Here is a 27,327-nt window from a genome sequence, read left to right on the forward strand (position 1 = left end):
ATGTGAAGTCCAATTAAGCCTTGTATGTACCGGGTAGTTGCAATCAGAAGATCAGTGACCAAAATACTGCAGATTGATAACATCACCAACATTTTCTAGTTCATACAAAGTTATGTGATAGTCAGTGAACTGTGTACAATGTATGTTTTATTTTGATAACAAAAATAAACTTAAGCCTTGTTAAAGGTGAATCCAATATTGTTTGAAATTTGCATAATTATTGGATGCAGATATGTAAATTTGTGTACTGTAATATCTGTATTAGAAGCCGCAGCTTCTATTAAAATAGTAAAATGCAACAGAGGGGATGCGGCTTCTATTAGAGCATCTATAAATATGAGAAATGATGAATTATTCAAAAAGAATGGGTGAGACTTCTATTAGAGATGCGGCTTCTACGGTGTCCATTACAGTCCCACTATAGAGAGACTGAGTAGATGTATAATAATAAAATGATCGTTAAAGTACTCCAAAAACTACATGACAGTATTTCAAATCTAAACAATGTAATTTCATATTCTGGTTCAACTGGTAACATTTTCAGATTCCGATGATTTCCATACAGACCTTCTATATATACCACTTTCTGTCAAGTCAATATGCTGAAATGTACGAAAACATAAAATTAAGAACTCATTTGACTAAACATGGTATCTGAAAAGGCATAAGGTGTTCATAATAAAAACAAACACATAATCAGAGTAACAATAGCTGTTAGGATGGTTTTGGTTAATAATTACCTTTCGTGGTCGTAGCCATTCAAGTACACATAACAACAGATAATTAAGAATTGCTAGGAATACTCCAATTTTACCAGCAACAGGTCCAACTTTATAATAACAAAATATTTTCTCAGCTGTATCTGGAACTCTGTCTTCTATTATTCTGTTGTATACCTAATAATGAATTGTGGTTTCAAATCATTTGATAACTATCAAAACTGCTTAAAATCAAGACTATTAAATGGCTCATTTATGTTCAGAGTGAATAATGTGTGTATTCTCAGGGCTGACATCCAGACATGTTCATCACTTGCCAACGCTTGGCTCTTCAACCGGAGTTTCATAGCAGCTTGCACAGAGCCCATGGAAATATATGGTACAGTGTCTTAAAACAGCAATGTAGAACATTCTGTGACGTAGCTCCGCCCCCTAAGAATTGGCATTTTCAAACTATCGTAAATTTCGCTATTATTTAGAGTAAGAATGTTTCATTAGCAATTATATATAGGTCTATGCTTACTATAGTGTACACTTGGATAGTGTCTCACAAATCATTTCATAGTGACTTCAAATTGGCAAATTTCAGTAAGATCTCAGTAGTGACTCCTATGAACGTAAGCAGGTATCTGTATCTGTAAGGATGCATTCCTTATATGGGCATTCCTTCAGGGGATTGAGTATAATACAGTCTAATTATTGTATGCAATGACATATGACATACCTTTTCTGTTCTGTATGCTACATTCTGCCATGTATAAAATTGTTTAACTTGACTGTGTACAACATCAGGATGCAACATCTTTCCAGTCCTCTTTTTTGTTATGGCTTTGTTCAATGAGTACACTAAATCTAAAATGACATCACACTGATTATAAGAATAATAGCTAGGGAGTATAACAAAGCAACATATAAACTGGTACATTTTCATTCTACTGACAAGACACAAAACTCAGTGGTGCTTATCAGGGCTAGTGGTGAGAAAGCCACAGTGGGAGGGACAGACTCATTTAAGTTTCCTTCTTGCATGAATGTTTCATGCTACCAACTACCAGTGCATGATGGGATATGAACGTACACACCTCCTACTTTCTGGTCAACAACCACAGTCAATATTAGAACAAAACAAACATTCTTGCTTTTAATTAACCCCCCCCCCCCCCTACATAACATGCTGGTCATCGAAACTGATTAAATTGCTTGCTGAGTGGTTTATGGAGATCACAATGCATACTTTACCTTGCACTGTTGGTTCTGCAAGTAATATAAGCTCTTCTGGCAGTACTTCAGGTAAACCACCAACTTTAGTACTAACAACCTGAAGTCTGGTATGAATAGAAATTTAACAACTGTCATGTATATCATTTCCCAGCAAATTGCCTATGCATGGAAACTAATTTGCATATATGATTTTGTTACAAAAGACCCTCTATTATTGGAAGTTTCACCTTGGCACTTTTGTGGCCAAAAATTGTAAAACTTTTGAGCTCAATGTACATGTACATGTTCAGCAAATGTAACTTTAAAATCTGAACGGTAATCTGACATTATCCAAATTACTGGCAAATTATACATGGACACTTTTGCCTGAATTTGTATGTAAGTAATTTTACTCTTTCATACATCTTATGATTTTTCAAGAGATTTTCAAAGTTTTATTCTAATCCAAAAGAATTTGGTTATCAAATAAACCATTTTGAAAATTACTCATGAATTTTGATGTATTCCAGAGTAGTTGAAAACTGATTGTGTACGTTAAGAGGTGTATATGATGGAAATTTTAATGAGAACCACAGAAATAATTCAGGAGCTTGAGTTGAAAAGCTTTAAGGGGAATTCAGCATCACAATGTTAAGCACTCTAAATATAGAATTGAAAACAAATTTACATAGATCTCAAGCTCTCCATTTTCAACAACAAGAACTACCATATATACAACACAACAAAGCTGTTCCTTTGATTTTTAAAATTGTATATAAATTTCAATGACAGCAGAATCTAACAAGTGGGTGCAACAACATTACATTGTATTCCATTTGAAACCTCTTGTTATAGTTTCAATTGTGAAATGTATAAATATTTATATTTTTTGAGTCAATAGTAAACACCATATTTTCTCTATTATTAGTTCATCATCTGAGATGCAAATTTTGTATGGTCAAAATGTATAATCCACTTTACAAATATATCAATTTTTGGTTCATACTTTCCTATTAGTATATAGTACATCATTTTGTTTATGATTTATTACATTTTTCTATTATTCTATTTCTATTACTACTTACCCACAGCAGGCTGCCTCTACAATAGCAATGCAGAAAGCTTCTGTTAATGATGTGTTGATAAAGATATCACCTCGATTTAAAACCTTCAATAAAAACACAAACATGTCAGTGAATCACAATAGCTAGATTAGTTGAGTAAAGAAAACTTATAAAATTATTGTTCAAGGGCTAAAATCCATTTACATTTACTGGTACATGTACATACTTGATAGAAAGCGCTTTTATTTATTCTGTAGTTCAATTTCTTGTGTTGAAATAAATATTAAATCATCTGGAAATTTCATGTGAAATCCAAATAGAGACATATAATTTAACAACTGTTATAATTGTAATGATTTTTCCAGCATCCTGGATGATCACGATGAGACAAGTGAAGCATTATTTGTTTTTACAACGTACATTTCGGACATCACTATGTTCTACTGCACCTAGAAATGTAACCCGTTCATGTAGTTGATATTTCTCTCTTATTTCCTCCAATAATATTCTCTTTGGACCATCTCCACCTACCAACAAACAACAATGCTGATTTATTCATTGTAAAACATATTATTTTAATTGATAGAAATTGTGATGTCTGGATTCAATGGCATTTATAAAGTCAATCTTTGTCAAAGTCACTTACAGTCACTCGTTATTGTAAAACATGGAGTAATTTTCACTGCTAGAAAATGTTGTGATTTTGACTGAAATTTCCAAAAATTTGTGTCTTGCAAAAATCAAGGTGATTTACAGTACATTCTCTATGAAGAACACAAGCTAACTACAGAATTAAATAATTTTCCCTGAATGGTGAAATTTGCGCTAATATGTCTGTCACGAATGAATTAAGTCATGTTTGAATCTTCCACTATATTCGCCTGACATATTTGCTTCTCAGGTTTCTTTTCCAAAAAATATCTCAGATGTTAGATCATGCATGACAACTGAACCACTGATCATAACGTTATCACACAGACAATGTGACAACGATTATTTGAAGCTTCAGTAAACTACAAACTGTCCTATTGGATGTGTGTGAAAAGAGTTACTGTTGTTTGTAACCACTGCAATTATACTGACTCCAATGGCTTTCAGCCCACAATTTGTATGACCTTTACACTGAGAAAAGCAGCCAATCACATCTCGCCAACTGACTCCCATGTGACAAAAAAATGAACAACTACTGTAAAAAAAATTATTTTAGCTGGCATTCATTTTCACTGAAAAGAGTTTTTGAGTGTTTTGTATGGAATTTATTTTCACCAATTGTTGACTAGTTGAATGTAAAATATGGAAAAAAAAGTATATTCGATGGATTTTACTTTCACTGAATGATTCCCACAGTGAATGCTAACAACTGGTCCAAAATTACCAACACAACTGGATGCCACCATTAAGTAATTACTTTCCATAAATTTCTTGCATACCTATTAGGAAATCAACATCAGGGTGCATTGAGCATATTTCTGGAATGATCCCGGCCAATAAATCCATTCCTTTTCTGTACACTAGACGACTTACAATCACAATAACAACTGGAAATAAAAAAAATATACCGTTAAAGTCCTATTATAAACCGCGGTTTATATTACAATGTATCAATTTAAAAATTGGGATCAAAAGCTCAAGTTCGGGGTGCGGTTTCTATTACGTACATATTGCAATCACTAAATGGGTGTGGTCATTTTTTGTCCACAACACATGCACAAAACAAACAATACACCGTACAATCTCTTGGATAGGCATCGGGGAAGAGTGAAAGGCCTTATTTTGGTTCTAAAATAGGCGTTACGAAATGTTGAAAAATTACAGTCAATCAAAAAAAATTCACATGATACAAAAAATACCCAGTATTTTTAATGTAATATGCATTTATTTTTTTAATTTTCTTGGTAACGAAAAGTATATTCTAACAGAAGTTTCAAATAAAAACACGAATGCACTGCTTAGTAGCAAATGATCACAGAACGGTAGCTCGATCCGGCCATGCTGCGGGTCACAAGTGAATAACTTACTTGTTTTCGAAGTGTTGATATGGTGATTATTATTTAGTAGTGATTACAATAACGCACGAAAAATAAATTCGTTGAATTTTTATAAAAGCCAAGTAAAATTCAACTTAGTTTCCCCGTAAGCGAATGATTTCAGTCACGTGTAAACAGCCGATACGATATCCAGCATGTTTTTGAATGCTCACGTGACGTATTATTGACCGGATAGGTCAAGTCGCTAATTAACCAATCAAAATGCTGGATGGTGCCCACGTGTCTAAATTACATAGCTCATTTGAATATGTTAATGACAGTTCAGCGACCTCATGGTGAACGCAACACGGAAGAGATTTACCGATAATGTAGCGCGATCTTTTGCCTTTGATTTCCATGGGAAAACAGCATGATTTTTTTTTTAAATCAAGAAATTATTTGTTTTCGAAAGATAAATTATTCTTCAATGCTCAGTTTAACACTTTTACGGTGATAAAAGCTCATTGTCTAAAACTTACGAAACACAGACGTATTCAGAAAGAGTATTGACAGAGGTCGCCGCCAGAACAAAAGCAGTTTCATTGCCTGTCTGACCGCCTGTGATCTGACATCCTATCACCGCTGAACAATAAATAGGTGTGAATATTTTTAGGCATGTTGTCGAAACAAATGAATAGGATTAGGAACAATGCCGTTTTGGAACAGCTGGTTGAAACAATGAAGTCAGTCACGGTCTTGTTGAATTGGGGGTGCGGTTAGTAATAGGTACTTTTCAAGTTTTCAATTTTTGTTAAGAACTCTTCAACCCCGAAGCCGGAATTGGGGGTGCGGTTACTATTACGTATGCGGTTTATATTAGGACTTTAACGGTATTATTACAAATCAATAAGACAAAGTATAAAATTGAATTTAACTCTGCCATTATATAATGCATTAATCAAGAGCTCAAAAGCCCAGTATATTTATTTTAAATTATCATAGTACATCTACTACCAGTACTACTCACTTTTATCTTGACTTCGCTTTGTAACATCTGGTGTGAAAATAGTCGCATCTACTGCATTGGAAATAACAGACACCATGGATGGGTTTATGCTAGCTCTTAAAACAGTGTTTTCTTTGCTGCATTTAAAAGAAGTTTATTGTGAGTACATTTCAACACATGTAATTGTGGATAAATAGATACTTGTCCTCTCATCAACCTATGAGGGTTGAAACAGAATTTTCTGACAAAAAATGATGCACCATGTGTGTGATCCATCATTTGACAATAATCTTTACTCTGAAAATTCAACTAGTTATTATGTCACTTTAATTTTGTATTTTAAAAACCTGACCATTTTTTGAGACTAATTATTTATAACTGGGTAATGTTTAGAGTTTTACAGTACATAATATATATTGTACAGCATCATATAAGGAAAATATTAAATATTATACAAATATTGGATATTTTTGTTGATTCAGTACCTACCTTGTATGGGATACACAAATGACGTGATTCACACCTGATAGTACAATCCTTAGTATCTTATTAGTAAGTATAGAACTGGCATCAGCAAAACCAAATAATGAATGATCTGTGAATACTGTCTTTATACCCATCAGTCTTGCATGGAACATTGCATCATGTCCTAGAGTGGAAAATGCCTGAAAATAATAAACAAGTCACTCTACTTGATATAGTACCTTTAAAATCATATGAAGTCACTCTACTTGACATAGTACCTTTAAAATTGTATGAAGTCACTCTACTTGACATAGTACCTTTAAAATCATATGAAGTCACTCTACTTGACATAGTACCTTTAAAATCATATGAAGTCACTGAGGTAAAAATTAAAATAAACAAACTGCTATTATGGATTTTTCAAAAATTGATAAAACGGTTACTTTAGACCCTGATACATCAGCCCTGCTTTTCAGAAAGATCAAAATTTCGGAATGACGCTATTCAAATGAGTGAGTGTTTTAAACACTAAAGGTTTTGTAGGTATTTTCATAATGTTTATCGTTAGGATGGTTTAAATGATAACATTCTATCTACATACGTTGTTGATGATTCTGATTTAACGGGTGATAAGCTTTCTGTCACAAACAATCTGTGTTTATCTAATGTCCATTGCTACGTTCACACAACAGTATTTTATCAGAGCCCAACGGCTCGAGCCAGCAAAAATGACCGTGTAAACGCGTTCGGCTCCACTAAACCCTCGGGGTTGAACTCCGATAGGGTTGAGTCCCGACATGGCTCCGATCGTGTAAACTTCTTCGAGTAACCTCTCATTTCAATTATGGCGGAGACAACATCTTTCATAATTTCTGGCTTGAATAAGAGGTACGCGTCCTAATATATAGTAACGAATTATTGCGATAGATTGATAGCTCAATGGGAAACAGAAAATGGCGTACGAAATTATGCGACAATAACTTGACCGAATAGGCTGTATTAAACGCATTTTAGCTGCCGTGTTTCCTGTTTATTCGAGATACTAGTACCTAAATCATAATACCAGTCATTGTCTTTTCTACCTCCATTCTCAGGCTCTTTTTTCTCCTAGCTCAACAACATCATGCCATGTAAAGAAAAAACACAAGCACGACACTAAAATCGTTTTCAGTCACTAATTATTCAAGGGCATTGTTTCGTTCGACTCTGATCGAACTGAGTCGAACTCTGGCAGATCTCTGGTCTCGTTCGGCTCCCGACTGTATGAACGCATTGGAGATAATCTCCTGTTAATCTGTGGGAGGAGAAGTAGTTTGGCTCCGATAGAATGCTGCCATGTGAACATAGCACATGGTTAGCATTAGTGTCATAACTTCGCACAAATTTTAAATCTTTTAAAGTCAATATTCTATTTTTTATTAACACTATTTTATTAGTGCAATGACAAGGCATATGAAAATTGGTGCTTACAACTCTTTCTAGGGGATTTGGATTATAACACGATCTAAATCCAACGTTAAGCCTATAAACGTCCCATCGTTTTTAGTGCCAAACCCCTTTGTTAAGTACAACAACAAATATTTCGTTGGTGTTTGTGAGCTCTTGTGTGATTGGTCAATGCATGGACAGCTCTTCCACTTCCGTGTTTTACTCCCTATCAATTTGGGCCCTGTTTAACCATAGACAGTATAGTAGTATAGTAACACCAATGTCATATTACGCCGTATGCCAACGCAAGCTGGGCTGGAATATTATGATGAGCAAGTAAACAATGACGTCATATTTACTTCGATGCGATGTCACTACTTTCGTATCGAACTACAAGTATCTTTCCCCAAACGAGTCGTTTTCTTTCCGCAATACGCATCTTCAGAACACACAATAGTTATCAGATGTTCTCGTGAACGTAGTTCACTAGTAAAAAATATGACTTTTAATATATATGTTCCTGTTTGATTGAATAAAATTAAAAGTTAGTTTCAGACGACAGTAATGTTTCTGTACATGCTATATTCAGTCTGTACCCCGTTTTCGACAAAATACTTGAATATTTTTGTTTTCATGATGCATGAATCTTATTATGTTATGGTTTACTGACTATTATTTAGTTTATGTTAACGGTTAGTTGAAATCAGCTTAACTTTTTTCCAGCCTACCCTGCTACAATAGAATCGCTGGAATCACTTGTCCTTCCTACTATACTGTCTACTGTTTAACTCCGAAACTTAGTTTTACATTCAACTTGTCAAAAATCAGTGAAAATAAATTCCATACAAAAATTAATTCCAGCTAAAATAAAGTATTTTGCAGTATTTGCATAGCAGTGAAGTATATCATGTGTGTATACTTACAGAGTGTCCATGGACTATATCAACCTGCTCTCTTATATCATGTGTGTATACTTACAGAGTGTCCATGGACTATATCAACCTGCTCTCTTATATCATGTGTGTATACTTACAGAGTGTCCATGGACTATATCAACCTGTTCTCTTATGGATCATGTGTGTATACTTACAGAGTGTCCATAGACTATATCAACCTGCTCTCTTATATCATGTGTGTATACTTACAGAGTGTCCATGGACTATATCAACCTGCTCTCTTATATCATGTGTGTATACTTACAGAGTGTCCATGAACTATATCAACCTGCTCTCTTATATCATGTGTGTATACTTACAGAGTGTCCATGGACTATATCAACCTGTTCTCTTATATCATGTGTGTATACTTACAGAGTGTCCATGGACTATATCAACCTGCTCTCTTATATTATGTGTGTATACTTACAGAGTGTCCATAGACTATATCAACCTGCTCTCTTATATCATGTGTGTATACTTACAGAGTGTCCATGGACTATATCAACCTGTTCTCTTATATCATGTGTGTATACTTACAGAGTGTCCATGGACTATATCAACCTGCTCTCTTATATTATGTGTGTATACTTACAGAGTGTCCATGGACTATATCAACCTGTTCTCTTATATCATGTGTGTATACTTACAGAGTGTCCATGGACTATATCAACCTGCTCTCTTATATCATGTGTGTATACTTACAGAGTGTCCATGGACTATATCAACCTGCTCTCTTATATCATGTGTGTATACTTACAGAGTGTCCATGGACTATATCAACCTGCTCTCTTATATCATGTGTGTATACTTACAGAGTGTCCATGGACTATATCAACCTGTTCTCTTATATCATGTGTGTATACTTACAGAGTGTCCATGGACTATATCAACCTGCTCTCTTATATTATGTGTGTATACTTACAGAGTGTCCATGGACTATATCAACCTGTTCTCTTATATCATGTGTGTATACTTACAGAGTGTCCATGGACTATATCAACCTGCTCTCTTATATCATGTGTGTATACTTACAGAGTGTCCATGGACTATATCAACCTGCTCTCTTATATCATGTGTGTATACTTACAGAGTGTCCATGGACTATATCAACCTGTTCTCTTATATCATGTGTGTATACTTACAGAGTGTCCATGGACTATATCAACCTGCTCTCTTATATCATGTGTGTATACTTACAGAGTGTCCATGGACTATATCAACCTGCTCTCTTATATCATGTGTGTATACTTACAGAGTGTCCATGGACTATATCAACCTGCTCTCTTATATCATGTGTGTATACTTACAGAGTGTCCATGGACTATATCAACCTGCTCTCTTATATCATGTGTGTATACTTACAGAGTGTCCATGGACTATATCAACCTGCTCTCTTATATCATGTGTGTATACTTACAGAGTGTCCATAGACTATATCAACCTGCTCTCTTATATCATGTGTGTATACTTACAGAGTGTCCATGGACTATATCAACCTGCTCTCTTATATCATGTGTGTATACTTACAGAGTGTCCATGGACTATATCAACCTGCTCTCTTATATCATGTGTGTATACTTACAGAGTGTCCATGGACTATATCAACCTGCTCTCTTATATCATGTGTGTATACTTACAGAGTGTCCATGGACTATATCAACCTGCTCTCTTATATCATGTGTGTATACTTACAGAGTGTCCATGGACTATATCAACCTGCTCTCTTATATCATGTGTGTATACTTACAGAGTGTCCATGGACTATATCAACCTGCTCTCTTATATCATGTGTGTATACTTACAGAGTGTCCATGGACTATATCAACCTGCTCTCTTATATCATGTGTGTATACTTACAGAGTGTCCATGGACTATATCAACCTGCTCTCTTATATCATGTGTGTATACTTACAGAGTGTCCATGGACTATATCAACCTGTTCTCTTATATCATGTGTGTATACTTACAGAGTGTCCATGGACTATATCAACCTGTTCTCTTATATCATGTGTGTATACTTACAGAGTGTCCATGGACTATATCAACCTGTTCTCTTATATCATGTGTGTATACTTACAGAGTGTCCATGGACTATATCAACCTGCTCTCTTATATCATGTGTGTATACTTACAGAGTGTCCATGGACTATATCAACCTGCTCTCTTATATCATGTGTGTATACTTACAGAGTGTCCATGGACTATATCAACCTGCTCTCTTATATCATGTGTGTATACTTACAGAGTGTCCATAGACTATATCAACCTGCTCTCTTATATCATGTGTGTATACTTACAGAGTGTCCATGGACTATATCAACCTGCTCTCTTATATCATGTGTGTATACTTACAGAGTGTCCATGGACTATATCAACCTGCTCTCTTATATCATGTGTGTATACTTACAGAGTGTCCATGGACTATATCAACCTGCTCTCTTATATCATGTGTGTATACTTACAGAGTGTCCATGGACTATATCAACCTGCTCTCTTATATCATGTGTGTATACTTACAGAGTGTCCATGGACTATATCAACCTGCTCTCTTATATCATGTGTGTATACTTACAGAGTGTCCATGGACTATATCAACCTGCTCTCTTATATCATGTGTGTATACTTACAGAGTGTCCATGGACTATATCAACCTGCTCTCTTATATCATGTGTGTATACTTACAGAGTGTCCATGGACTATATCAACCTGCTCTCTTATATCATGTGTGTATACTTACAGAGTGTCCATGGACTATATCAACCTGCTCTCTTATATCATGTGTGTATACTTACAGAGTGTCCATGGACTATATCAACCTGTTCTCTTATATCATGTGTGTATACTTACAGAGTGTCCATGGACTATATCAACCTGTTCTCTTATATCATGTGTGTATACTTACAGAGTGTCCATGGACTATATCAACCTGCTCTCTTATATCATGTGTGTATACTTACAGAGTGTCCATGGACTATATCAACCTGTTCTCTTATATCATGTGTGTATACTTACAGAGTGTCCATGGACTATATCAACCTGCTCTCTTATATCATGTGTGTATACTTACAGAGTGTCCATGGACTATATCAACCTGTTCTCTTATATCATGTGTGTATACTTACAGAGTGTCCATGGACTATATCAACCTGTTCTCTTATATCATGTGTGTATACTTACAGAGTGTCCATAGACTATATCAACCTGCTCTCTTATATCATGTGTGTATACTTACAGAGTGTCCATGGACTATATCAACCTGCTCTCTTATATCATGTGTGTATACTTACAGAGTGTCCATGGACTATATCAACCTGCTCTCTTATATCATGTGTGTATACTTACAGAGTGTCCATGGACTATATCAACCTGCTCTCTTATATCATGTGTGTATACTTACAGAGTGTCCATGGACTATATCAACCTGCTCTCTTATATCATGTGTGTATACTTACAGAGTGTCCATGGACTATATCAACCTGCTCTCTTATATCATGTGTGTATACTTACAGAGTGTCCATGGACTATATCAACCTGCTCTCTTATATCATGTGTGTATACTTACAGAGTGTCCATGGACTATATCAACCTGCTCTCTTATATCATGTGTGTATACTTACAGAGTGTCCATGGACTATATCAACCTGCTCTCTTATATCATGTGTGTATACTTACAGAGTGTCCATGGACTATATCAACCTGCTCTCTTATATCATGTGTGTATACTTACAGAGTGTCCATGGACTATATCAACCTGTTCTCTTATATCATGTGTGTATACTTACAGAGTGTCCATGGACTATATCAACCTGTTCTCTTATATCATGTGTGTATACTTACAGAGTGTCCATGGACTATATCAACCTGCTCTCTTATATCATGTGTGTATACTTACAGAGTGTCCATGGACTATATCAACCTGTTCTCTTATATCATGTGTGTATACTTACAGAGTGTCCATGGACTATATCAACCTGCTCTCTTATATCATGTGTGTATACTTACAGAGTGTCCATGGACTATATCAACCTGTTCTCTTATATCATGTGTGTATACTTACAGAGTGTCCATGGACTATATCAACCTGTTCTCTTATATCATGTGTGTATACTTACAGAGTGTCCATGGACTATATCAACCTGCTCTCTTATATCATGTGTGTATACTTACAGAGTGTCCATGGACTATATCAACCTGCTCTCTTATATCATGTGTGTATACTTACAGAGTGTCCATGAACTATATCAACCTGCTCTCTTATATCATGTGTGTATACTTACAGAGTGTCCATGGACTATATCAACCTGCTCTCTTATATCATGTGTGTATACTTACAGAGTGTCCATGAACTATATCAACCTGCTCTCTTATATCATGTGTGTATACTTACAGAGTGTCCATGGACTATATCAACCTGCTCTCTTATATCATGTGTGTATACTTACAGAGTGTCCATGAACTATATCAACCTGCTCTCTTATATCATGTGTGTATACTTACAGAGTGTCCATGGACTATATCAACCTGCTCTCTTATATCATGTGTGTATACTTACAGAGTGTCCATGGACTATATCAACCTGCTCTCTTATATCATGTGTGTATACTTACAGAGTGTCCATGGACTATATCAACCTGCTCTCTTATATCATGTGTGTATACTTACAGAGTGTCCATGGACTATATCAACCTGTTCTCTTATATCATGTGTGTATACTTACAGAGTGTCCATGGACTATATCAACCTGTTCTCTTATATCATGTGTGTATACTTACAGAGTGTCCATAGACTATATCAACCTGTTCTCTTATATCATGTGTGTATACTTACAGAGTGTCCATGGACTATATCAACCTGCTCTCTTATATCATGTGTGTATACTTACAGAGTGTCCATGGACTATATCAACCTGCTCTCTTATATCATGTGTGTATACTTACAGAGTGTCCATGGACTATATCAACCTGTTCTCTTATATCATGTGTGTATACTTACAGAGTGTCCATGGACTATATCAACCTGTTCTCTTATATCATGTGTGTATACTTACAGAGTGTCCATAGACTATATCAACCTGTTCTCTTATATCATGTGTGTATACTTACAGAGTGTCCATGGACTATATCAACCTGCTCTCTTATATCATGTGTGTATACTTACAGAGTGTCCATGGACTATATCAACCTGTTCTCTTATATCATGTGTGTATACTTACAGAGTGTCCATGGACTATATCAACCTGCTCTCTTATATCATGTGTGTATACTTACAGAGTGTCCATGGACTATATCAACCTGCTCTCTTATATCATGTGTGTATACTTACAGAGTGTCCATGGACTATATCAACCTGCTCTCTTATATCATGTGTGTATACTTACAGAGTGTCCATGGACTATATCAACCTGCTCTCTTATATCATGTGTGTATACTTACAGAGTGTCCATGGACTATATCAACCTGCTCTCTTATATCATGTGTGTATACTTACAGAGTGTCCATGGACTATATCAACCTGCTCTCTTATATCATGTGTGTATACTTACAGAGTGTCCATGGACTATATCAACCTGCTCTCTTATATCATGTGTGTATACTTACAGAGTGTCCATGGACTATATGAACCTGCTCTCTTATATCATGTGTGTATACTTACAGAGTGTCCATGGACTATATCAACCTGTTCTCTTATATCATGTGTGTATACTTACAGAGTGTCCATGGACTATATCAACCTGTTCTCTTATATCATGTGTGTATACTTACAGAGTGTCCATGGACTATATCAACCTGTTCTCTTATATCATGTGTGTATACTTACAGAGTGTCCATGGACTATATCAACCTGTTCTCTTATATCATGTGTGTATACTTACAGAGTGTCCATGGACTATATCAACCTGTTCTCTTATATCATGTGTGTATACTTACAGAGTGTCCATGGACTATATCAACCTGTTCTCTTATATCATGTGTGTATACTTACAGAGTGTCCATGGACTATATCAACCTGTTCTCTTATATCATGTGTGTATACTTACAGAGTGTCCATGGACTATATCAACCTGTTCTCTTATATCATGTGTGTATACTTACAGAGTGTCCATGGACTATATCAACCTGCTCTCTTATGCATATATCTCTTATTAGTGGTAACGTTGGGTACAAACATGGTAGAATACACTGATTATAAAAGGGCATAAAAGGTAAATAATAAACCTGCAATAAAACATAGTAAACCAGATTATATTGTGCTCTATTTCAAACAAATATGACATCTAAATATAATACACAATGTGTGAAAAGTTTATTTTCTGTCCACTGCAAGATCCTCAGTGTGAAATCAAAAACAGGACAATCATGAACTAAACAGATGCAAAAGTATTTTTGGAGTATTTCTATACACATTTAATGATGATTAATTTTGATGAAGTAAGGGTATCGCTATACCATATTCCTCTCTGAGAGATTAATGTTTAGACATTGAGCTATAAAATAAAGTAATTCAAGTTCAAATCAAATCGTTCTGTTTTTGTGGTAATCCATGCCTTTCATGCAATACGTGGGTTTTTGCAGGAAGTAGAAAATCATCTCACTATGATAAACCATTCAAAAACGTCTGCCATCTTGGAAATACTGCATAATTGTTCCATATTTGGAATTTGCAATTTCTAATAAGCTGGGAGGTAGATACTCCATATAATACAGAGACAGACATATAATAATACTTACTTTCAGGTAATTTGTCATGTGTCTAATTCCACATCTTTTTCCATAAGCATGTGTTATAACAATCACCTGCAAATGACAAGTCTATATTTTAATGTTGATCCTTAATAAACTATCTTTGAGCTGCGAGTTGTCCAAAACTACAGTGAAACAGCTGAGAGAACTGTTTGGCCATTTTTTCACTGAGTTTTCGTAAGTTGAATGTAATATGAAAAAAAATGTATTTTCACTACATTTTATTCATTGAGTCATCTCTTCAGCAAAAACAGAACAAATTAATTCTGAGTGAAAATAAAGCATTACAGTAAGTATTTATATCCCATTTGAAACGTTCGTGTCACTTAAAGGATCTTTTATCTTTATTTATCTTTGGTAATACCTACTTTATGTCCTCTTTCAATAAGGCACTGTGAAAGTTGGTATATGTGACTTTCTACACCACCAGTATTTGGGAAGAAAAAGTCAGAAACCATACTGTAAATAACAAAAATATCACTACTATGTTATCAAGTGTACCAAAGAAAAAGTCAGAAACCATATTGTAAATAACAAAAATATCACTACTATGTTATCAAGTGTACCAAAGAAAAAGTCAGAAACCATACTGTAAATAACAAAAATATCACTACTATCTTATCAAGTGTACCAAAGAAAAAGTCAGAAACCATACTGTAAATAACAAAAATATCACTACTATGTTATCACGTGTACCAAAGAAAAAGTCAGAAACCATACTGTAAATAACAAAAATATCACTACTATGTTATCAAGTGTACCAAAGAAAAAGTCAGAAACCATACTGTAAATAACAAAAATATCACTACTATGTTATCAAGTGTACCAAAGTTAAAAGTAACAAGTTCTTGTGAATTTTCAATTTAAAAAACATATACAAAGTTTAATCATGAACGGTCAGAGATGTGGCATTAGAACAGCCTGCAATGAACCAAAATGGCCATTACAACCATGCCCATTTAGAATCTAGATTAAATATCAAATAAGAATTTAGGATTGATACACACGAACAATGTACTGATATGATCTTTTTTTTTTTGCATGGCAAAATGAGATTAAAAGTCCTTATGCAATAATGTTACACAATAAAATCAATCATGTACTATATTAATTTCAATGTTTGTTGCAGAATAATATAAAACAAGTCATTGAAAATGACACAGTCCCCGTTAAATTTTTAAAAGTTCTCTTTGTGCTCGTCATATTAAAGCGGAGGGGTTGTTGCAAGCGTGTCTTTGAAACTTGAGTTCGAAGTGGCACATACAACAGATTGTATATTTACATCAAAACATGTGTTCGGTTTAGTAGTAATATGGCCAAAAATAAAAACAGCCGTTATTCGGCCATCTTTGATCTGATTATGAAACACACTGATATCTATGATGTATGTGCCAAATACGAATGAAAATTACATTACATAAATTGTGCAAATATAGTAGTAAAGCCAAAAAATCAGATGGCTGTCAATCGGCCATCCTTGACCAGATTTTGAAACAAATTGTCATGGACATGCATTCTAACATGTATAAAGTACATGTATGTGCCAAATTTGAATGAAAACTGACACAGCATGTCCAAGATACCGCATAAAAAAAAAAAGATGCCAGCCAGTCGACCATCTTTGATCCAATTGCGAAATAAATCGTCATGGACATGTATCCTAACATGTATAATCTATGTACAAGTTTGAATGACAACTGACAAAGCATGTCCAAAATACAACATTTAAAAAAAAACAAGATGGCTGCCAGTCGACCATTTTGAATCAAATTGCTAAACCACTGCATGTGCATATGTCCCACATAAGGTACTAGGCACATGCAAAGAATGAACAGAATCGGTCCACAGGATTATGAAATATGACGCTGGACAGACTGACGCACGGACGGACGGACACACGGAAGGACGGACACACGGACGGACGGACGGACGGACACACGGACGGACGGACGAACGGACGGACACACGGACGGACGGATGGACAGACTCAGGAACTCACGAACGGTCAGGGACATGTATCCTAACATGTATGATCTATGTACTAAATTTGAATGAAAACTGACAAAGCATGTCCAAAATACAACATTTTCAAAAAACAAGACGGCTGCCATCTTTGATCCAATTGTGAAATAAATCGTCATGGACATGTATCCTAACTTGTTTAATCTAAGTACCAAGTTTGAATGACAACTGACAAAGCATGTCCAAAATACAACATTTTCTAAAAAAAAGATGGCTGCCAGTTGGCCATTTTGAATCGAATTGCTAAACCACTGCATGCGCATATGTCCCACATAAAGTACTAGGCACATGCAAAGAATGAACGGAATCGGTCCAAGGGATTCTGAGATACGATTCCGGACGAACGCACGGACGGACAGAGACCGAATTATAAGTCCCCTTCGTCCGAACGGGGACTAATTAATTGCATGAAATTTCCCAATATATTGAAAACTACATAAATAATGGTAGGATTATCAAAGAAAACAATTTTAAGTGATATTTCATCATTATCTTAAAATATATACATAGAACACATACCCCAAAATTGAACTTGGCTGAGATACCAAAAAGGTTAATATAATATCCATGCAAGTTTAACGCAAGAGGGTCGTCACCTGCGCATGCACAAGAATTGAGTCCCAAGCGATGATAACACACGCTAAAAATGCAGAGGCTCATGGGTAGACGCTTATTTGTAAACAATGACACGCTATGGCCATCTGATGCATGCACAGGTGACGACTCCCTCGCTCGAGGTGACGACTCCCTCGCTCAAGGTGACGACTCCCTCGCTCAAGGTGACGACTCCCTCGCTTTAAAAAAGATTGGATAAAAATTGTTTGAGTTGACAACAATTCTAGACATTTTCCTCTCATATACCTTACCCTTCACATATAAACAAGGTAAAAATGTGATAATTTACCTGCAGCTTGCAAGGATGTTATACAGTATATCATATTCTTGTCAGCTGAATGTCAATTTTGTGACATGCTCGAACAAAATAAACATGTGACACTGAAACCAGGGCTTGAATTTTACAAAGGCATCAAAGGCCCTTGCCTCCTTGGACCATTTTATAAATTGTGGTTTTGGAAATAAATACCCTAGCAACTCAGAAGTTCGAGCCCTGTGAAACCACAAATGGACTTTATTTGGCAGACTAACATCTTCAGACAGGACTTAGCTTGGTTAAGCTTTTCTAGTATTAATTAAGTAGTGCCAGAGGTACATTACTTGGGGTTTGCAACGCGCATAGTACTGTATGGTGGCATAATGTCAGGATCCCATTCATGTCATTTCGTAGATAGCGAGACTGATGCTACGACCTTCTGACATAAAATAGGCGGTTTGTAATAATCAATAAAACATGTTCTAACAACTACTCGAAAACCAAGAAGAACAATCTAATGTTCTAAATTATTGACGTTGCGATAGCACCCTCTTGTGGCGATATCTCTGGATCCTGACTTTCAAAGCGAAAGTATACGTAGTTTTCGTTGTGCATATTCGATGCAAGTTTTCCAAAGTTATTTTAGTCTGACCCCGGAATAGAGGTATGCATAAGTAAATATTCATGTTTCTACATCATTCAATGCCAATTTGGGCTTAATTTTGATTTCAGTTGACTTCATATTTCCATTTATTCTGAGCCAGTTCATGCACTTTGAAGTAGCGGTCGCAACATTCTATATTAGAACACGAGATGTTGTTTATATTGTTGGACATCAAATACTTGTAATAATTCTATTTTTTAAACTCCATGTAACACAATTTGTTAAGAAGTATGTGATATATATTTATCGTCGCACTTGCCTAATGCAGTGAGTTTTAAAACTTGAGTTTTTTACAAGCGAGATCTTACTTTTGACGTGTATGTATATCGAGGCGCCGTTATGTGATTATATAACGGAAACGTTTGTACTGCATTGAATTTATTTCGCAATATTTTATTGAATTTTTAGTGAGTTTATTTTGTGTTGTATTTCTGATTTATTACAGTTTTACGTGAATTAATGAATAAAACGATTATTGGCAATCTACCCCTGAACGATGTTGCTAATATATACTATTCGCCACACATGTATTACCACATTCATAGTGAAAAAATATAATACATCGAAAATGTACAGGAAATATAGTTATCGTAATCCGTCATATCGTGATCCACCTGGACATCCCAGTATCCTAGCCTCGAGCATGCGCATTCGCATTTTTCTGAGTCGGAACGCTTATGCAAGAGCGAGATTGAAAGGGGATTTTGGTATCATGTCACCGTAGTTGCAAAACCCAAGTAATGTATCTCTGGTAGTGCACAATGTCCATGATTTCATTTCATTGTTGACACATTCATTTTATCTACGTTATACTTGTGTTAACTACATTATTTTTTCTAATTTTGCTTTAGTTATAAATGTGCTTTTTTTTCTCCAGTTTTTACATTCATGGAGAATTTATCCCAATACCCCTCAACCATAGAGGTAACTCTGGCCGAGTTCGGCGGTCACCAATTTTACTACTAGTAATGTCACTTCCGGGTCACTTCCCACAGTACGACCTCGAAAGGGGGCCAAACACTTTCAAATAAATCGTCTACTAATGGAATGGCATTATTTATAGAGAAACTCACCAAATGCAGTATTTTTTCTCGAATGACTCGCACATTTTTCCAAAATCTTTCAGTTAACCATCACCAATGCCAGTATACATGTATATATTGTTTAGCAGGAAGACATGTTTCCACCTCTCTCTTGACAGACTGTGAGGGCGATCACTTCTAAATACACTTCCGGTTCCACGCAGACAGGTCGTTTTCCCCAGCTGGCGTCACTGGCTGCCGGTGTCTGCTATATTGTTACATGCATCGCAAGGGGACAGTGTGGTGCTCAAGTATTTTCGTATTTGGACTGTCTAATCACTACATAAGACAGGACCCAAATCATCACGGTGTTAGATTATGTTGAACGGTTCGTCGTCGTCTCCCAAAACAGTCGCCATGGGGCAAAATATTCAGGTACGACCACGTTTAGTTCTTGCCGCTATCGTGACATTAGCCGTTTTCGTTTTATTCGTAATTCTTCGATCGTGTAGTTCTGAACAAAATGCATCGCGTGACAACTTGTCGTCAGTGCCGTCTTCAAGCCTTGTCATGAAACTTCAGCAGAAAAACAAGTACAACTCGACGTACCCAATGTCAAATCCCGAACAGACAGCCAGTGGCATCAGATTTCGAATTGGGGTCATTTCTGATTTAGACGAGGCGTCAAAGGTTGAGGATAAAGACAATATGTGGAAGAGTTATTTTAAAAAGGGTTATCTTACGATAAATAGTCAACTTGATCAAGTTCTTGTTGAATGGGACAGCGATGTTACTGTGCTGACGTCGACCTTGTCACAGGGCGGACGTGGCATGGAGTTGTCAGAATTACAAGTTTTCAATGGTAAATTGTACAGTGTTGATGACCGGACTGGTGTTATATACCTCATCGAAGGAGATAAAGCAATAGCCTGGGCAATAATGCCTGATGGCGATGGCAAAGTTGCAAAAGGTAAATTAAAAAAAAAACAATTTCCATTATGTAAAGACATCAAGGGATGAACCATTTGAACTCTTGGGGACGGAATTGGCGGGGGGGGGGGGTAATTTGTAATAAAAATACAGTAATTTTCACTTTCTATTAACCTCACTTCAAACCTACTATAGGCACAACAAACCTGTTCCATTAATACATGTATTTATACCGGTAAATACTAAATTTGAATGGCAGTTAGGTTAGGTTAAAGGGTAAGGTTAAATCCATCCAGTGCATCAATGAACACAGTTTGCAATAACTTCATTTGAAAACATTCAATCACAGTCCCTCTATGGATTGTGTTCCAAGAATTCTTTATCTGATTTGATGAGCAAAATTCTGCTGATTTAAAAAAAAAATTGCCCACAATTTAACTTCGCATAGAAATGCCATCTTGACCTCTGTTATGAGTACATAATATACGATATAGATTTCTCACGGTTAACTCTGCACTGTGGACTAATGATTATTTTCATTGACTTCCTTTGTTATCTTTATGTAAATCATTTGAAGTTAGGTAGGAGCATGGAGGTAAAAAAAAGGGGTAGAAGTGTTTATGATGAAAAAATTACCTAAAGGTCACTGTGACCCCCGTTTTGATGATCCAATTAAAATCGTTACTGCTACATGTATATTTCAACATTTTCCTCCAACTTTGGACATTCACAAATATTCATTTCTAATGACATTATAACAGTAAACTGTCATTTACATGGTATTTATCAATCTGTTTAAACTAAGGACTTTGGGCATTTTTTATTTTATAATTTTTTTAAATTTTGAATATGTATTTAATTATTTATTTTATTTATTTATTTCAAATTACCATTTAGTTGCAGGTATTTCTCGTTGGCTTTTACGATTACTAAAACTTTAAAAAAACTACCAGCGAAAAAAATAATAAAATAAAACAAAATGTATGGGGAAATGTATACAAAAAACCAAACCAAATTTTTTTTTCAGATTTGGTACTTAATAGGATTCCTTGTATACCGGTAGTACTTCATCAAAACACTGTAAATCGGTCTGTAAATTTTTGTGATGTGGTGTGTTCACATTTCCAACAAGTCATGCTGAGACTTTCTGTCCAAAAATTTTACGATCTGCCAAATTAACAGAAATTCAACTCTCACAAAATTAAAGTTGTTTACAGTAATACACATATTTCTCAACATCAGTAATTACAAATCACCATTAAATTGTTATCAATGTTTTAATAAATTATATGTGTGTATTGGTATATTAGCATATGCCGGTGTTTTCCATTTGGATGGTATTTAGTTCGGAACCATATGTTTGATGAATGATGTGGCAACCTTTTTATGAATGGTACACTTAATCCCCCACACCTTATGGCACCACTATTCACACAATGTGGATTGTGGTAATCTGTACTATTTATAATAATGGCAGTGTGTGTGCATTTTGTAGAATACAGAGTCTTCAAAAATCTAACTGTCCATTTCTTTCTATTGAAATGCTGAGTGGATGTCATGCTAATGTATGTCAGATCTCTCCATAAGCTAGATTATATAAGGTTATTTTCTGTGACTTGACAAATTACAAACATTCCACAAATCAATTGCTCTCTTAACTACTGGTACATGTATCTTTAGTTCACGTTTATTTATGAAAAATTGAGTGTACACTGCCATTATGACCACAACTCAGGGGTGGGTACCCAGTAGTAGAACATGTGCAAATACCACTTGTGTTCTCTATAGAATATAGATACCAGGTAACTCTGCACATAGCAAATGTACATGTAATCTCTTCATTTTATCAACACCCACAATTAAACAAAAGTTTGCAAGTGTATTTTGCACAAATTATTTGAATCACCTTCAATATCCCTCTTCCATAACGAAAAGATTGTTGATGTCTGAATCATTCATTGCATGTAGGCAAGTAATTTTTCATTCTGTGTTAAGCCACAATTTGTAACTGCTTATATATACCGGTAATGCATTTTGCCCACAGACCATATTCCAGTTTTGGACTATGTGACAGGGTTTCCCTAAAGTCGCATTTGTTTGTGAATGAACCTCAGTCGGTTGATTTAGCCTTCTCTGTTGACTGTTTTTAATGGTAGAGTTTGAACTCAGGTTTACCAATCAATGGTATAACCACTATGCTACTGATGGCTGGTTGATCTCACATGTTTTACATTTGAATGTTTTACTTCAGAAGAATATCCATTCCCCGTAATAATAAAATTACTCTTATTGCAGGCTTCAAGGGTGAATGGATGGCACTGAAAGATCAGATCTTGTACGTTGGTGGACTGGGAAAAGAATGGACAACTACTACAGGAGAACTTGTAAATCTGAATCCACAATGGATAAAATTAATCACCCCTGATGGCGGTGTCCATCATCTTGAGTGGGTTGAAAACTATAATATGATGAGAAAAAAAGCAGGGTGTGAATGGCCAGGTTAGTGGTTATTTAAACTCAGTATGTAAATATCTTGGATGTAATCGACATTGAGATACCAACCATACCGGTACTTTGCATATTTTAACAACAAATTTGCATTTTGTTATGAATCAATTGTCATCAGCTTGTTAATTTTTCTATTGATACAAGAGTCACTGATCAGATTACTGCTAACAAACTTTTATTTTATTTTATGAAACTTATTAGATGGTGGTTTCACGATATGATAGAAACATTTGTTTCCTTTGATTTAATATACAATGAGTTAGAACAGATGATATATTTTGTGGTGCAATGTGTCATTTTTTTACATTCTGGCATACCTCATCAATGGAAAACTTTGTTTTATTGATCATTTTCATGAATAATGACGTTAAGTTGTCTATTCCAGGCTACATGATTTTTGAGTCTGGAGTATGGAGTGAGATCCACCAACGATGGTTTTTCTTGCCTCGTCGAGCAAGCACTGAAAAATATGACGAACTGTCTGATGAGCGGCGTGCAACAAATCTCCTAATATCGTGCAGTGAGGATTTTTCAAACTGTAATGTTCGCAGGATTGGCGCTCTTATCTTAACGCATGGATTCTCATCATTTAAATTCATTCCTGGAACAAAAGATGCAGTTATCGTAGCTCTCAAGACTGAGGAAGATAAAGGGAAAATCAGTAGTTACATTCATGTTTTCAATATAAATGGACAGATTATTTTAAAAGAGACTAAAATAGCTGACAGCATGAAATATGAAGGCATTGAATTTATATAATAAGTGGCCATGGAGTGGAAATGTTGTATGTATTATACATTCCAATCAATAAAATTAAAAACTGTATTCATCTAAAATATTGTACATAATCACACATGGTAATGCTTTCTACTGATTGGGGTGAATGGGTGGGTTGGTGTATTTGCTAGACATTTGGTGTGCATCATGCCATTTTTAACACTTCTTAAACAGTTCTTGTCTTTATACAAGGAAAAAAACATTACTCCTGGTGAAATATGAAAATTTGTCCGCAGCTTCCAGTTTCAAACGCTTACTGTAAAGGGGGTAATTATTCACTGGGTTTTAATTTAGCTTATTTCGCTGACTGGAAAATGTGCTAAATTAAAACCCAGTGAATATGTAAAATTTAGCATAGAACACATTACCTAAATGACGAAACCGTGAATTTAAAACCCACTGAATATGCCTGAAATGGTCAATCAGTGAAATTTAAACCCAGTGAAAATTAATCATTTTACAGTACTTAAATTGCAAAAGTGCTTCTATAGACAAAAAGTAATGTTTTAGTGATTCAATATCTGACAAATATGTCTTTGTTTATATTTTCAGAGACCTCTAAATTAACTTATAGGCATGTAACTTTGATTGGTAATGCTCTCAACACATTTTCTGTTGACTCCATGTTATTACGGGTACCCATGGAGACTTTCAGCAGACAATAATAAAATACATGTATAAGCATGGTTAATATTATGTTTTGCATACTGTAAAAAATTAATTATTCATTGGATTTTAATTTTGCTTATTTCGCTGACTGGAAAACGCACTAAATTAAAATCCAGTGAATGTTAAATTTAGCATAGAACACATTATCTAAATGATAAAATTTAAAACCCACTGAACATGCCTGAAATGGTAAATCAGCAAAATTTAAACCCAGTGAAAATTAGTCATTTTATCATATGTAGCTTTTAAATGAACAATTGAATGTCATTTGTTCAGGTGAAACCAGCCATAGTAACAGATGTTTGAACACATTTGCATGGCTAATGAGGTAAACCAACCAATCACAACTAGGCAGTTATTGTAGTTGACTTGGGATGTCTTCTAGGCCAACAAATGTCCAAGAAATTTTTAATTATCATCAAAGCTGCAAAAATTGACAATATGATGTAAATAATTATGCTAGTTTTTAATTTGTTGTGAAATGTTAAGGATAATGAATAAAAACAATTTTTAATACTTTATGTTCTGTAGAACACGATACAAGTGTTAATGTCACTACAAATATGGTGTTTACATTACCATGGTCATAGCACCACGTGTTTCGTACTTGAGACGTGTGTAATATGAGAAAAAAGCATTGTTTATTAACACAAAATACCTTCTAAAAGCTGCTATGGGCATACCAAAATCAATGAGTAAAGTGTCGGCAGGCAACATGTAAAGAGGTATGCAACTATACTGTTCATTACTGTGATGTGTGCTATGTTACAAAAAAAAGTGAACTAAAAATGCAGGGTCATCATACAAAAGATTAATATATTTAATATACATTAATTTATTTTATCATTTTCCTGTAGGAGTATATTTTACAATCACTTATAATTGTTTTTAAGTGTTAATACTGTGACACTTTCTCCAAACTTGTGCTTGTAACCAATTTTTACATTAAATATTGCTGCATAATATGTACACATACAAAGTATCTCATTGAAGCTTGTGTTGAAAGCTATACAACAGATTACTGGAAAATATATTCTTCATGTAGACTAGAAATTGAATTAGAATTATTAATTTGATGCAATTCGAATATAAAATGGTGTTTTTTTAGTTTTGTTACAGTGAAATACTTAATTTTTGCCGGATTTTACAATGTATTTTTTTTTGCTCGAGTTTCACATTTGATGTATTGGGTGTATGTACTGTAAAATATTGCGAGAAACTGCATTTTCAGTTGTGGAATTAGCAAAAAAATTATTCATCTGCATATTTGTATATAAATTTTGGGAATAAACATAGTTTATCATCTAGATACACAAAGTAAGCATCCATGGTGAAAACAACCAACTTTGTGTGTTTAAATTTTTGGTGGCAGTCTGAATAACTTTAGCATTTAGATATTATTCTGCTAACTGGAATAAAGGGCGATAGTCGTCGCATGAGATGTATTGCTATTGTATATCCAAAGATGGCCACTTTGACTGTTGCCCAGATCAACTAGTACAAACTGAGACGTTTTAAGTATTTTTATTAGGAGATTAGAAGGTATCAAAGGAGTCGCAGATAGTAATTACCTTGCCCGTACCATCAAAGATGGAAGGGAAAAGATATATTAAGGGGAACATTTATGTCCTGCGTCGTCGTTAATCGTTATTGTGTGCACAAGAACTTCATCAAACTTGGTCACCTTATTCATCAGTATAATTATTTAAGTTGATAGTTAACATGATAGCTATTCATAGATGAAGTTTTTTTTTTTACTTTTAATATAAGGCAGTTCGTATTTGTCTCAGTGAATCATTAATTTTTTACAGACGCCTGTACAAAATGCTTTTTTGTTGTCTTGCATGTTTTATGAATCTATTCACGTCTAAATGCAGCACTTTTTTCTTGGAGATGAGGCATTTGTTTTTATACTAAAATATCTGAATACTTTAAATAAAGCTGGAAATTATGTCCCTTAAAATTAGGCACCAATGTTTTTGTAAGATATTTACATCTATCAAGGATATTTGGTAGACAGATTCCCACTGTTTCAACCCCAAAAATTCAAAATTATGACAATGCATATTCATATTGAAACAAACTATGCTTTACCTCGCTTACAGTTCTTGTTCTCACTTGGGATAATAAAACGGCACTATGACCAATAACAGCCATTGTGGTCGATAATTCTTGACATTTGCTTCCATATTAGGCCAATAGCTGTGAATTAAATACTTGCACCAAGTTTTCTGTTCCGAATAGTTGATCATACACCTACAATCATGACATCCTTTCGACTATTGTCAATTTAGCTTTTTTAACGTGATCGTGAAAACTAGTGCGACTGCAAAAGAA

At 35.0% G+C, this 27,327-nt stretch overlaps 2 protein-coding genes across 2 annotated transcripts; one reads left to right on the forward strand and one right to left on the reverse strand.

The window, feature by feature from the left end:
* Window positions 1–127: 127 nt before the first annotated feature.
* On the reverse strand, window positions 128–20,298 carry LOC100378549 (phosphatidylinositol N-acetylglucosaminyltransferase subunit A-like). Its single transcript, XM_085502007.1, has 13 exons — window positions 20,158–20,298; window positions 15,896–15,986; window positions 15,516–15,581; window positions 14,880–15,002; window positions 6,446–6,621; window positions 5,978–6,093; window positions 4,414–4,521; window positions 3,404–3,510; window positions 3,005–3,087; window positions 1,959–2,044; window positions 1,444–1,571; window positions 741–896; window positions 128–602 (listed from the first exon to the last, which is right to left on the reverse strand). The coding sequence occupies exons 1-13, from the start codon at window positions 20,190–20,192 to the stop codon at window positions 525–527; spliced, it is 1,353 nt and encodes a 450-aa protein (XP_085358133.1). The 5' UTR covers window positions 20,193–20,298; the 3' UTR covers window positions 128–524.
* A 20-nt stretch (window positions 20,299–20,318) lies between these two features.
* LOC100378249 (soluble calcium-activated nucleotidase 1-like) lies at window positions 20,319–26,953 on the forward strand. The gene is made up of 3 exons (XM_002741910.4): window positions 20,319–21,076; window positions 23,332–23,535; window positions 23,930–26,953. The coding sequence occupies exons 1-3, from the start codon at window positions 20,485–20,487 to the stop codon at window positions 24,301–24,303; spliced, it is 1,170 nt and encodes a 389-aa protein (XP_002741956.1). The 5' UTR covers window positions 20,319–20,484; the 3' UTR covers window positions 24,304–26,953.
* Window positions 26,954–27,327: the final 374 nt, after the last annotated feature.

The sequence above is a fragment of the Saccoglossus kowalevskii genome, chromosome 8 (genome assembly GCF_978046115.1).
Source record: "Saccoglossus kowalevskii chromosome 8, keSacKowa6.1, whole genome shotgun sequence".
In the NCBI taxonomy this organism is placed as follows: Eukaryota; Metazoa; Hemichordata; class Enteropneusta; family Harrimaniidae; genus Saccoglossus; species Saccoglossus kowalevskii.

What these genes read in the sequence shown, in the direction of transcription:
- LOC100378549 (XM_085502007.1), bottom strand. Translation starts at nt 20,192, where the DNA reads ATGTGCGAGTCATTCGAGAAAAAATACTGCATTTG. An exon ending in TGCAGAACCAACAGTGCAAG is followed by an intron (nt 1,572 to 1,958) that starts GTAAAGTATGCA and finishes ATGTCATTTTAG; the next exon opens with ATTTAGTGTACTCATTGAAC. An exon ending in TAGCATACAGAACAGAAAAG is followed by an intron (nt 897 to 1,443) that starts GTATGTCATATG and finishes ATTCATTATTAG; the next exon opens with GTATACAACAGAATAATAGA.
- LOC100378249 (XM_002741910.4), top strand. Translation starts at nt 20,485, where the DNA reads ATGTTGAACGGTTCGTCGTCGTCTCCCAAAACAGTCGCCATGGGGCAA. An exon ending in CGATGGCAAAGTTGCAAAAG is followed by an intron (nt 21,077 to 23,331) that starts GTAAATTAAAAA and finishes CTCTTATTGCAG; the next exon opens with GCTTCAAGGGTGAATGGATG. An exon ending in AGCAGGGTGTGAATGGCCAG is followed by an intron (nt 23,536 to 23,929) that starts GTTAGTGGTTAT and finishes TGTCTATTCCAG; the next exon opens with GCTACATGATTTTTGAGTCT.